This window comes from Gobio gobio, assembly GCF_949357685.1.
Source record: "Gobio gobio genome assembly, chromosome: 18".
NCBI lineage: Eukaryota > Metazoa > Chordata > Actinopteri > Cypriniformes > Gobionidae > Gobio > Gobio gobio.
In genome coordinates this window covers 9,764,009-9,778,082 of record NC_137111.1, presented here as the reverse complement: position 1 = coordinate 9,778,082, position 14,074 = coordinate 9,764,009, and the positions used below count along the sequence as shown (strand labels likewise).

At 39.3% G+C, this 14,074-nt stretch overlaps 1 protein-coding gene across 2 annotated transcripts in view; it reads left to right on the top strand.

Moving 5' to 3' along the window:
- Window positions 1-14,074, top strand: part of fam120b (family with sequence similarity 120 member B) — a 38,235-nt gene that overhangs the window by 15,414 nt on the left and 8,747 nt on the right. For both annotated transcript variants that reach the window (XM_079843696.1, XM_079843697.1), the window contains exons 7-8: window positions 8,828-9,034; window positions 12,486-12,594. In XM_079843696.1, the coding sequence (XP_079699822.1) occupies window positions 8,828-9,034; window positions 12,486-12,594 (316 nt within the window). The remainder of the gene's footprint in view (window positions 1-8,827; window positions 9,035-12,485; window positions 12,595-14,074) is intronic.

Here is a 14,074-nt window from a genome sequence, read left to right as displayed (position 1 = left end):
GAGTCTGCGCAGTAGAGAGCAGGAAGTAGATTTGATTTCTGATCATTCTGTTTTGTCAATTGGAATGTGTGCAAAGGATTGTGGGTGACGTGAAGGATACACGCAGATGCAGAACAATTCATTATGTCGGTGTGAAATAAACAGTTATGGAAATGTAGAAATTAAAGCTAAAGCTCCAATGTCCTCCCGAAAATCCTGAAAAAAGTCAGTCGGTGCCTCAGTGTTAACTTCACTCAGAGAAGCCGTCAATCTCAGCTGTCAATCATGACGTCACACCCCTGTTTTTATAGAATCAAATAACTAACTAAAACTAAACTTATTTTAAAAAAAACGAACACTTGAAAGGAAACCAGGAAGATGAAAACTGCCTAAAATGACATAAACCAACTTTGGGAAAAAATTATATGAAGTGTAATTTGATTGTTTCGTTTGTTTCACGTCCATTTAGAATACACAGAGGGGCGGGGGTTATGACCTATACTGGGACCAACCACCTGGGGGCGATCGAGGCGCGTCGGCTTCAGTTTTTAACACGAGTGCTGCAGGCTTGCTTCAGATCTTTCGATCTACTGGACGAAATAAGCTCAAGCAATTTACATATGAACACGTCAGGAGACGATGGGAAAACAGAGAGCAGCAGCTTTCATTTCTGCTCTGACGGACATAAGACCAGCCAAACACTGAGTGTGTGTTAGAAATTCGGAATGGTGAGACAACATTGTGCTGGGTATGTTTTTCATCTTCAAACCAAACTTGGGTCTTCAGCCAACAAGGTTTAAGTTCCGTCTGGCTAGCGCGCTTCCCATAATGTTTACTCATTAGGTCAGTAGGAGGAGAGTAGTCGTCTTTTGTGGCTGTTTGAACACATTTGACCACATGAGCGTCCACACTACGAAAGCAATCCCATCGAATGCGTTTTTGACTACCTCTGGAAGTGGTCGAAAGTGGACAGGCTCAAACCGTTTTAGACCCTGTTTACACCTGTATCTAATGTTGTCCACTTGTGATCCGATCGACGAAAACACTTCTTAATACCAGGTGGAAACAAGGCCTATATAAGCTGTGCTTCATTCATTGCTACAATATTGAAAATAGACAATTTTTTGCTGGCAAAATTTCTCTAATGTTGACCACACATTCACATCACGAGAAGTGCTAACAATAGATCTTAGTCAGGGTAGCTGTGGAAGGATAAAAGAACAGTGTGTTCAGTGGATTGAGCTGTATTTAACAACATAACCAATTGTTCATGCTGACATTTCAAAAAAGAAAACTTCCAGTAGACAAAAACTCCATAATGCAGTTTTGAATGTTGTGAGAATTATGTGATCTCGGACCTTTGTACAGTGCATGCCATTGTAAAGAATGCAAGTCTATCCCCCACAGCCTTGTTGTAAAAATTAATCTGTGTACAATACAATATGGCGACTAAGGCCTATACCAAGTTTCAAACAATGTCCAAAACTTTGCAGGCTACAACAGGAAGGGATTTATAAAAGAGCGAAAGCATAGACGAAAAATAGATTAAATAAGAATCAGCGTCGGCAGAATGCAGTTAAGGGCTTTTCGTTTTTTTGAAAAGTGAGTTTGAGATTCGGCTATCCGGGTAGGATTGGGAAGATCATATCCACCAAGGGAAATCCAATTGGATTGTTTTTACTGAATATTATTTAAGTTTCCTATTTATTAAATTAGCATTGGACACCATTGAGTTTCATTGTATGGTGAAAAAAAGCATTCAAACTTTTTTCAAAGAAATAAAGTCATACAGGTTCGAAAAGCAGGAGGGTGAGTAAATGATGACAGAATATTCATTCAACGTTGGAACATTAAGCCAAGGTTTTATTTGAAGTTTCAAATGTTGTTGATCACATTAGCTATGACTTAAACGAGCTATAGATGACAAACACTGTGCCTCCATGTCAAAAAGGCACAGCAACATGGAGTTGCAACAAATCATGGCCCTTTTTCTTCAGAGATGTATCAGATTCTTTTGCTATTTGGAAAAAAAATTGTGAAAGAGACTGGAGGGATAATTTCTGGTTGCTTTGTGACATTCCTCCCAAAAACTACTCTAATTGTGGTTCTAACCTGAGAGTGATGCTCTGGTGACGGGCTCCGCGTCGTCCCCGCCGGCGACCACAGGGCTATTTCAGCTCCCACCCTAATTTAAGCCTCCTCTGCGTGCTATTTCAGACGCGGCCGCCAAGGGCGGCCTGTGGTTTTGCAGTGCTTGGATTGAGAGCCCTCCCCACAGCACAGATAATGGATGATAGAGGGACAAATTAGAGCCTCTTGGGAGATATCCAGGAAGCCACCTCCTAATTTACGGATCCTCCTGTGTCTACGGCTGTCCTTTCTGCGTCTGGTGTGAATCTCTCCAGTCTGTTGTATTCAGATGCTGATGCATATCTCGCCCTTGACTCATGAAACGTCAAGCTGTTGACAATACAAATGAACTGTTAAGTTAAGTATTTATATTTTTACAGATTGTATGTTTGATTACTTTAGCTAATGTGATTCCCAAGCAAAGAATTTCAATCACCCCAGTAGACAATGACTGACTCTGTATCTTTTATGCGCCGTAATGGCTGTTTATTGTGAACTTTGCTGCGGTATTTATTTATATATGGTCCCGTGTGTTTACGTTTTGGCTCAAGTGAAGTGATATGGCTCGGTTTATGTTGCCCACAATATGCTGAGCGATGAATGATAGCGTTGAGGGATTGTGTGTTTAGAAGGCGTGCACCGCAACAGGTGTCGGATTGCTGGCTGACCCAGAGACGCGTGTGTGCTCAAGGCGCAGTGGCGACAGCCTGCCGCTGGCCAGATGAAAGTGTGTAAAGCTGTCCTGCCTCTCATGTGCCATGGGGTGGTGGGAGCACCTGTTACACGCGCCATTGTTGTCTCCCATCGGGAGTTACACTGTCACATCTGCCTGAAATGTGAAAAGGGCTGGGGGGAGGAGGGGTATTAGGAGGCAGAAGAGCCAGACAGATGGCAAGAGAGTCTCCAGGGGCTGCCTGATTACCCCCGTCTAATCAGTTTCCCCCTGTGTTGCTTTGTCATAGTAAGGGAATGTAAATGCAAGCTAAGGATGCCACTACACAGCATCTGTACGGGGTGACATAATAAGGACTTTAGCGATACTGATTCTGATTTAATTTAATGATTCAGATTAAAAAATTCAAACATACTTCTAGTACTTTTGAGGAGCATTTACATACTATAGGAGTGTGTACTGTGTATAATTATTATGTATTTATAAATACACACACATGCATGTATATATTTAAGAAATAATTGTTATATTTCTATATATAATATAAACAATATAAATATATATATATATACACAGTATATACATAGTATATACACAGCAAATATTGTGTATGTGTGTGTATTTATATACATAATAATTATACACTTATACACAGTACACACTCATATATTATGTAAACACACATTTTTATGTTAGATAAGATTAATTACGATTAATTGATTTGACAGCACAAATGTATATATATATCACTGATTCTTGAGATAAGGGACAAAACATGTTTTAAAATGTTAAAAACTAACACTGCATTATAAAAAAAATTGTATTTATGTAGACGAAGGTCTCAGATAATGAACCATGCAAGGGAACAGGTTTTTTTCTAAAAAAAAATTCAATTTTTTCAGTCCATAACTTAATTTGTGTCAACTCCGTCAGACACTAAAAAGCATGCTAATTTAATTTAATCCATCCAAACACAATGTAAAAGCTTCAGTTATGTAATACTGGTGTTCAGGAAAGGATCTAAATCATAAAATACATTCTCTGTTTATTTTTTGTTTGTTTTCACACTATTATGAACAGCCCAGTTTCTATCCCTCCTTTTAATATTAAACATGTATCACCAATGTTCTTAGGTAATTAAGACATAATATCATGTAGTTCCATTGATGTTTTAACATTTTTACACAATAAACTGAAAAAAACTAAATTTACAAAAACCTTCACCTGACGGTGTAAAATACGGACAAAGTTGACAAAGGTTGAGCTGAGGCCAAATATACAGTATATGTAAATAGAATCATGAAACAGCATTAGAAGAATTCCCCACGTGCAAAAAACGTATTAAATCACATTATACAGACATTTTGAGAGCCTTTGTCAACTATCAGACATAAAACCTGACGGAGTTGACAAAATTGAATGTTTTTCCACCTTAATCACGTGTTGTACAGTGAAGCAATTTAGTTTTTTCTTCAGTTGTAGCTGCCTTAATAAACATATCGAAATGGCAAGATTTATCCCACAACTATTTGCAGAAACTATTACACTGCGATGACGGAGTTGACATGTTAAGGCTGCGACCACAGAGACTTCAATATTGTTTATTTAAAATATAAAAAAATATATAACTTCCAGCACTGTGTCCTACTGTGAGATCCACAATGAGCAGGAAATAGCATAGCAAAGAGTTAAAGCTGCCCATGACACTGCCTGATTTAATCAGAATTATAAAAAATCCTGACGAGTTGACGCAAAGTGAGGACGCAACTTTTATAGCTATTTTTTAATATTCAATGTTTACTTGTTGTGTTGTTTGATATCTTAAAGATTTCTGCCTTTTAATGTAACTGTGTATTTTTTAATTTGTTGCATTTTTAAACACTTTGCTTGGCAGTTTTACATTGTGACCTCATGTTGAGGACCGGTTAAATTACATGTGTTTCCAATTATAGAGTGTGCTTTTAAAATAATACTAAAGAAATTATTTAAAAGAATAAGCAATAAATGTCCTGAGTATACACATTTCCCTTAGATGTAACTTTTTAAGTATTTTTGTGTGTTGACATTCTTACTTTTTAACATAGATGTTGTGTGTGGGACATGTTTTGTTCCTTATCTCAAGAATCAGTGATATATATGTGTATATATTGTTTGCAAGAAATTAATACTTTTAATCAGCAAAGATGCATTAAATTGACTTTTGTTTCAAAAGATTTCTAATTCAAATAAATTAGAAAAAAACTTTTGTTTTGAACTCTCTATTCACCAAACAATCCTTATAAATGTATCACAGTTTCCACAACATATTAATCAGTTAACTGTTTTCATTGTTTCATTGATGATATTTAGAAATGTTTCTTGAGCAGAAAATCAGCATGTTAGAATGATTTCTGAAGGATCATGTGACACTGAAAATTGGAGTAATGCTATTCAAATAGGATGCATTAAACATATATTTTTAAATGATAATATTTCACAATATTGATCAAATAAATTCAACCTTGGTGAACACGGATGACATTTTTTTAAACAAATCTTACCAACTGCAAAATATTAAACAGTAGAGCTATATTTTTTTTTGTCATTTATTACAACAGTAATTGTCATTAGACTGATTCAAATCGATTCATACTGACAACGTATAAATTTCAGATTTTTCGATCAGAACCAGTTCAGAAACCGATGGCTAATAATTTTGGCATTTGGTTCCATTAACGGTTCTGCACAACAAACACACAGTGCGACTCACACAGTTGTCCAATTCGTGAACAAAAGAGGAGTCAAAAAGATGCACAAATCAAAGTTTGAGCAGTTCAGAAACATTAAATTCCTCACGATAAAACAAACAAACAAACAAACAACTAAAACTAATCTTTTGCATTGTGCTTGTGGTGAACTGAATTTGGTCCATTGGTGGATGAATGCAGCCATTCAAGAACCATTAACGGAACCACATCATTCACTTCCAGCATTTTTCTTTTCTTTTCTTTTTTAAACAGAGCCGGTTCTTGACTCCCGATCTTTTAACTGCACAAGGCTGAGTTCAGATACAGCCCATCGTGTTTATTTAGTAAATCTAAAATTGAAAGTTCATTCAAATGCCACACAAAATTCAAACAAGCCTTGTCTTGTCATGCATTCATGTTTACAGTAGTAACATTGAGCAGATGTGCATTAAGGAATGGCACAGGTGCGGAGCCTGACACAAGGCTGTAGTTTGCCATTAATGTTGAGCTGTGTGTGTCCTCAGGGGGTCCAGCGGTCCTTCAGGCATCTGGAGCAGCTCTCATTGTTCACTGTTGAAATGCTTGCAGAGCAGCTGCTGTTCTGGTTTGTTGTCCCACTCTATACCTTTACAGCAGCAGGGTGGCATCAGCTTTGTCCCGAGGCCTATTGACTTCCACGCTGAGCAATTAGTGGCTTTAAAGGTGCTAAGACTTTTACGTGTCTTTTTAAGCGGTTTAATCAAAGCCGGTCTACTTCATCCCACTCTCTAAACCTTATGCATAACAGTGAATGTGATTAAATGCTCTCATTTCACTGAAGAGGCATGGTTTCAAAGAGGAAGTCAGGCCAGAGTAAACAGCGTAATATTTCAAACGACGGCCTGGCTCTCAATCTGTGCGCCTGGAAGGCGCGGGCAGTGGGTTGCTGCTGTCACTTCGGCTTTATCTCCAGCCTCCCTTTTGTTTGCTTTAGTCTAAGCTGTGTTTGAGAGCAGAGCAGGTGGCAAGCCAATTTTACATGTTCATGTCACGGAAGCTAATCAGCCCCTCTCTTATCTCCTGTGGGTGGGGGACCAGGTGACCAGCGGACAGTTTGTTGGGGGGGTGGGGTACCCTTTGTAAACATCCCCTTATCCACGCGGCCACTTCAGGTGAGCTCTACGGGGTCACACCCTGCCTCCCCGCCAGCCTGAGTTGAAAGACACAATAGGTAATAACAGCATGATGAATTTGAAACCAAGCTACTGTAAAAGTGCTGTCATTTCAAGAAACAGTTTGACCAAAAAAAACCCAATAATTTGCATTGTTTCCAACCTGTATGACTTTCTTTCATTCGTTTTACACAAAAGTTTAGCTTGATGTTCCTGGTGCTCTTTTCCACACAACAATAATACAATTTAAAACAAAATCCAGCTTTGCAGTGCTTGTTTGTGGGCTGTACAATTTGGCCAACATTTTGTGATTAGGTATCAGTATGGCAATAAAATAATAATAATTATTATTATTATTATTATTACTAAATGAAAATATAAAAATGACTAAAGTTCAAAATATTACTATTGTAATATTTCACTGTAAAATAGAAAAATCAAGTATTTAAGAAAAATAATATATTTCTATTTCCATTACAACTGTAAAATTTCAACACTAATATGTATGGCTGTCTTAAAGGGGTCATGAACTGGCTTTTTTTATACTGTTGTCTGAGGTCAACTTATTGCGTTTGCGTGGTTTTTACATTCAAAAACGTCATAATGAATAAGTAAAAGGTTTTATTTCTGCCCTGGTTTTGAGGCTCTCTCAAGACACACTCAGTTTTGATGGGCGTGCTGCGCTGAAGAATTGGAAGCAAAAGCCCACGGCTAGGATTGGATAAGATTTGCATATTTAATGAGCTTCTGCTCCCCCTGTCAGTGAAGGCGTGTGGGAAACGGGAACCGGAATGAATCGCCCAGCCCACAGCAAAAACTATCTTTATCAAACAAACACAATGATTCATCTCTCATCCACCCGCGATTTATTGGAATGTTATTTTTTATTAACGTTACTTGGCCCGTCCGATCTAATAAATAAAACCGCGAACCGTACACAGTTGTGAACCAAGAACACCACAAATAAAGTATTCTCCAGCCTGTGACAGCGTGCTAAGGTATGTTCTGTTAGACACGTCCACCTAATCAAGATATCAAACGATCTGTAACAATGCAATACTATCACATTAAAAAAAAAAAAACATTTTTTACTCACATTAGTGTGTTGCTTCATTCGTTCATGTAATCTCATCCTGTCTGCAAATCCAGTCTCTTGTTTACAAACGACTCCGTGGTTAAATGAACATAGATATGCATTAAAAATAAAGTTCATCGATGCATTCATAATACTGGAATCCTAATGAAGCTTATGTGGTATGTTTACTGCTTAGAAATTCGATGCTGTTTAGCTCTATGCTGCTCTTAGCTGTCATGTTAGTGTCACAAGTCGGTGGGCGGGGCTACAGAATCAGGCGTTGTTCTTCTTCTGTTGAGGCGGTGCTTCACTACACTCTCACGTCAGAGCCGGGCACATTCTGAAATCGATCGTTTGCTGGGCCTGGTTTCTATAAAAGCTTTTCTTTGACTAACAAGGAAGTTTTCAGCTCTGAAACTTACAGGATATAACTAATTATGGCGTCATTGGCTAAAAGACATGCACAGGTTACTTTACTTCCTGAACAAGTGCGCACCCGAATCACGCCACAGTTCCAGTGCAACCAAACTCAGACCAGCTCCGGGTTCGGTACCCTAATGCGTTCCTGGGTCCGCATGACAGCTTTCACATTACCAGTTTTTTATGCGAACTTTTATGCTAAACTAACAGTGTGATAGCACTCTTAGTCAACACCATAGACTGTAAAAAAGAGGGACGATGTCTCCACTTCCTTCCACTGTTGAAAAATGAAGCCAAAATGTCCCAGAAAAGGCCATTGTCATCTTGCGGTAATTGCGTCATTCAGAACCAGAATCTGCGCAGTGGTGATCCACGGTCGAGCTGCGGTATCAAGATCCTGCCCATACATGGCGAGGGCGGGGTTTATGACCTATACTGAATCCTGCCACTATGGGGCGATCAAAATGTTTTCCCGGCACTTTTCAGGACGTGTGCAGCACACTTGGTCAACACAGCAAATTTGCGTGACCAACTTCAACTTGAAATCTATGTTGGGAAATTTTTGCCCTCACCAAAAAATGACTGGATTTTGTTTGCATACTTTTGGTAAATGTGACCGCTCCTTTGCAAACTATTGTTGTTGTACTTTATTTCTTATCCCTCCCCCATGCAGACCCCTGTTGTAGACCCTAGGGCCGTCCAGCTCGGCTCTCTCTTTGTGCGCGGTCTGACCTACCTCATCGCAGCCAACAGTGCATGTGGTTTCCCTTTCCCAATGGGTGAGCTCATGCCGTGGAAGACCTTTGACGGCCTCCTCTTCCATTCAAAGTATCTGCAAGCCCACTCGGGCTGTCCAAAAGAGGAGCTTCTCGAAGGCAATGTAAGTACAGGAAAATGCCATTGGCCCTGTTTACACTTGGTATTAACATCCGGCTTGGATGATCCGTTCACAAGTGGTCAGTTGAGACAGATACTTACATTTCAATCTCACCACAATCATGGCGTTCCAAAGCCTCACATACCCAGCCACATAGAATCCTTGTTTTAGCTAAATGTTTGAATGACAGGTGAGTGGGCGGCCTTTTGCTGTTGTCTTGGATGCATCTGAATGGATTGGTATTTACACTACAAATGCAGTGTGGTCGCATCTTCGAATGTGGTTTGATTGATCAGATCACCAGAGACTTAATATCAGATGTAAACAGGACCTAGCATGATCCCTTTTTATAAAAGAAATAAAACATGTTGTGTCATGCCGGAATATGCAGCTCTACCGAAGCCTATTAACACACAAATGAAAATCAGTTCATTGTATGGCCCACACATATTTTGTTTACTGGATTTTGTTTAACTTTTGTTTACATGTCTTTGGTTTTCTGCAAAACAGTTACAGAATCTCTTTTGTTTTTGATTTCTGTAATGTTTTTTCCGGAGCCAAGGGACCAAAACGTCTAAATAATTTTTTAACCCACACATATAAACATGGGTTTGTAATTATAAATGCAGTTAGGAACTAACTCAGACTGTGCATGGTCACCTCTCGTCTTCATGGAGGTCTCCGTACAGACAGAGGGTGCGTCTCAATCAGTTGTGAATCAGTATATCATGCACACACATTTGGGCACTGATAAGGACCCTGGCTCACTACACATTTGGACACTGATGGTGACATGACAACAGGTTTGTTTTCAACATTACTACTGATATTTATGAACCGTTAAGAACGGCATTGTTTTATAATGTTTCCTGAGATGCACTTATAATGTTATTATGATTTTTTTTACATCAAAAATTTTCATAATTTAGAAATAAAAGGCATTGTTCCTACCCTGATTTTAGCCCTCTGATGTGAACGCTCTATTTTGAAGGGGCGTGTCTGTTGTGAGACTTCAGTGTAAACTCCCACTGCTGTGATTGGCTGCTGTGAGCTTTCAGCGTAAATGCCCACTGCTGTGATTGGCTGCTGTTATTTCTCAGTGTAAACGCCCACTGCTGTGATTGGCTGCTGTGAGCCTTCAGTGTAAACGCCCACTGCTGTGATTGGCTAACATCTTTGCATATGAAATAGCTAAGTATTACTTTCTCGAAAACTTTAAGCATGTTTTTACTATTACACTACTACTACTTCACTACTGATATTTATGAACAACATCAGATTTTTCTGGCATTTATTTTTTTTATGTTATTTAATGTACGATAAATACTTTGTTACATATGCCTGCAACATTTCAGCCGTAATTTAATTATAAATGTATGATGTTAATTAGCTGTCTAGCAATGTATGTTTATGCTAAAATATATTTAAATAATGCTTATATTAAGTTGGCTTCAGAATTTCCGTTAAGGGAACATAGTGAGCATCGATTCTCCCTGGTTTTCACAGTGCATTTTGGGACTTTTTAGGGAGCTAACGTTTCAGTGCACTGGAAAGATTTTGCAATTGTGACAGCCCTTAAAATGGCTGACTCCTTGATCAGAGCCCTGACTTCTGAACTAGGGAGCTGATTGAGACGCACCCATTGACAGCGGCCCCAAAAAGTACTTTAACACCATGTCTAGAACTGACATATGCAAACAAATGTTGCAGAACCTTTTCTCAGAACTAACTTCACTTTTCTTTTTTTAAATATATTATTTAAAATGAATGCCATTAGATATGCCACATTTGTTCAAATGTCTATGGATTTGATCAATTATAGATACACATGTTGGATTGAGATTTTTATTGTGCATGTATTCTGCATTTCTGAGAAACGCTGTTGCAAATGAAAACCAGCACCTAAACAAACAATTTTGTGAATATTTACTAGATGTCTGTTCGGTGTGTGTGCTGGAAAAAAAAATTGTGTTTGTACTAGTGATGTGACGGTGGGGAAATTTTCCAACCAGTTAATCGATGTGTAACAATCTTTTCCTTCTCGCCTTTAAATTGCTTAGGGTCAGTTGCTTGAATGGTGGGTTAATTATTATTCTTAAAGGAACACGGCGACTTTTTGGGACTTTAGCTTATTCACCGTATCCCCCAGAGTTAGACAAGTCCATACATACCATTCTCATCTCCGTGCGTGCCATAACTCTGTCTGACGCACCCACCGCTAGTCTAGCTTAGCACAAAGACTGGAGGTAAATGGCTCCAGCTAGCCTACTGCTCAATAAGTGACAAAATAACGCCAACATTTTCCTATTTACATGTTGTGATGTGTATAGTTACATCATGTACTAAGACTTCTAGACCGATATGGCTAGGAACTATACTGTCATTCCTGTGTAATAATCAAGGAACTTTGTGCCGTACCATGAGTGCAGCGGCGCAATGATATTACGCAGCGCCTGACCAAATGTTAGCGATTGGTTATGGCAGATCCAGAGTGGCTCTGGGCAGATCCAATAGTTTTAAACTTCAACAGAGTACCCGCCTTCAAGGAAGTTAACACTTGTCAATGGAGAGTGCCCAGACTCTCTGTACAAATGAAATGTACGAGAGTCTGGTAGGACCAGGCTAATTAGCATTGGGTTTAAATCCAGAATATTGCTAAATAGGGGCTTTCACATTTCGCTTTGAAGCCAAATCTTCCGCTATCTTCTTGTCAGTCAGCTCGCCTCACTCTCATCATGTGATAAATGAAATCTGACTCCTGCTGCTGATATGTGCTGTAACTCTCTTTCGGCTCATGCTTTATGAAGCCGGCATGTTCAGTTTTTAATTGTAGTGTCTGTTCTCTAACAGAACAAACCATTTTATTACTATAAAAAAATCAAAACAACGGTTGGGGGGTGGTTCTGCAGTGGGCAAGTGATGTAATCGGTGTGTGGCTAAACACCGTTTTTTACTTGGTGTTTAAACAAAGTGGATTGGACCGATCCACAGAACACCAAAACACACTAATTAGCTAGAGAGAGTGCAAGAGGGAGATTTGAAGAAAGACTAAATAGAGAGATGGCTGAGATGTTACCAAAGTGGATAAGGTCAGAGGAATATAATTGGAAATAGAAGGGTTAAGATCAGGCAAGAGCTTTAGGACCCATGTTAATACTGGAAAAGCTTTCCAGCACTGGAGAGACGTTATAGAGAGCGGGAAGTCCTGAAAGCCCTTTTTTGCTGTTTCACAGAACCAAGATATGCTGTTGTTATTGCTGAATCACAGCGGATTCTTGCTCGAGCTGTCTGATGCGCCAGCTGTTAGTGTTTGCATAGCATGTTCGTTATTTTGGGGGGCGGAGCAATGAAGGGAGGGGTGTGTTTGTTTGGGTGTCGATTTCAAATATCAACAGTGTTTCTCAGAAATCGCCTACTGCACCTTTAAATATCTCATTTGTCTATTGTCTTTTAGCCCTCCTGGATGTCTTTGTTCCTGTCCGTCAGAGAGCTGGTGCTGGGAGCGTGCAGGAGGCGCGGTGCCCTCGTCCACAGCCGACCGCACAGACTACAGTACAGAGATGGTGCGCTGCACTCTACACTTCCTTATCCATTTCTTAACCGTCCCTTTACTTGATATAAATACATTTTCACTCTAACTTTTGGGAAAAATTTATGGAATTCTACAAAATAGATTTAAAGGGTTCATGAACGGCATTGTTTTCCAGAGGTGCACTTATAATATTATTTAGATTTTTTTTTTTTTTTAAAGCTGCTGTCTGTAACTTTTTTGTGTTCAAGATTTACAAAAATGATATAATGAGAATGTACAACATGAATCCATTTTCCAAACCGTGTTTTTGTCTTACCCTGAACCATTATGGTACACTTATAATAAGTGTTTATATTGGGACTATTTCAGACCGGTCTGGTAGGAACCGTTGCGGAGGAGCACAGTCCCTGCGTGACTCGCCATAGAGACAGAGCGACACGCGTCATAATCTGAAGACCACGCCCACCGGGGGGGGAAACAATCAAACCGTCTCCATTGACTTTGCATTGCGGGAGGCTGCCTCCTTGTCATTTCGGACTTATTACAAAAAACTGAACAATGTATAAAAGCTGATATGTGACAAAGTGAACTGCAAACAAGCTAAACAAAACCCAGAAGCAAAAACCCAGACGTTTTTATAAGCTGTTGACCCAAAAAACGAGCGTTTAAGGACAAAAAAGTGGATTCAGGCCATTGAGACAGAGCGCTACAGGTCATATTACACTGAGAACTACGACGACTAGAGGGGAATGTAATCAACGACAGGAAATATCATATATAAAACGGACATTTGGATATTTGACTTAACAGTGACAAAATGTTTACTGCACACATACACATACTGAGACATACGGAGTATCAGGATCCCAAAATTTCCCCATTCTTCCTGCTGAAGCGTCACTTCGTATTGCCTGTATCCACTTTTATCTTCTTAAACGCTCGTTTTTTTGGGTCGACAGCTTATAAAAACTTATTTCTGTGTTTTTTAGCTTGTTTGCTGTACACCTTGTCACGTATCAGCTTTTAGACATTGTTCTGTTTTTTGTTATAAGTCCGAAATGACAATGAGGCAGCCTCCCGCAATGCAAAGTCAATGGAGAGCGTTGAATTGTCCCCCCCCCCCCCCCCCCCGGTGTGGGCGTGGCCTAAATATGCTCTGTCTCTATAGACATAAACAGAGAGAAGTAGCTCCGGCTGCAATGTTCTTCCGCAAGACGCATGCAGTTCTGTTTATTAACCGCTAGAGCGCAAAAAGTTACGGACTACAGCTTTAAATTAAAAATGCTCATAAGTTAGAAATAAAAGGCATTTTTCCTACTCTGATTTTAACCCTCTGATGTGAACGCTCTGTTTGAAGGAGCGTGTCTGCTGTGAGCTTTCAGTGTAAACGCCCACTGCTGTGATTGGCTAACATCTTTTCATATGAAATAGCTAATTATTACATGTGTAACTGTCTCAAACTTATAGCACGTTTTTACTATTACAGCTCTCAAAGTTTGTGAAAACTGTTG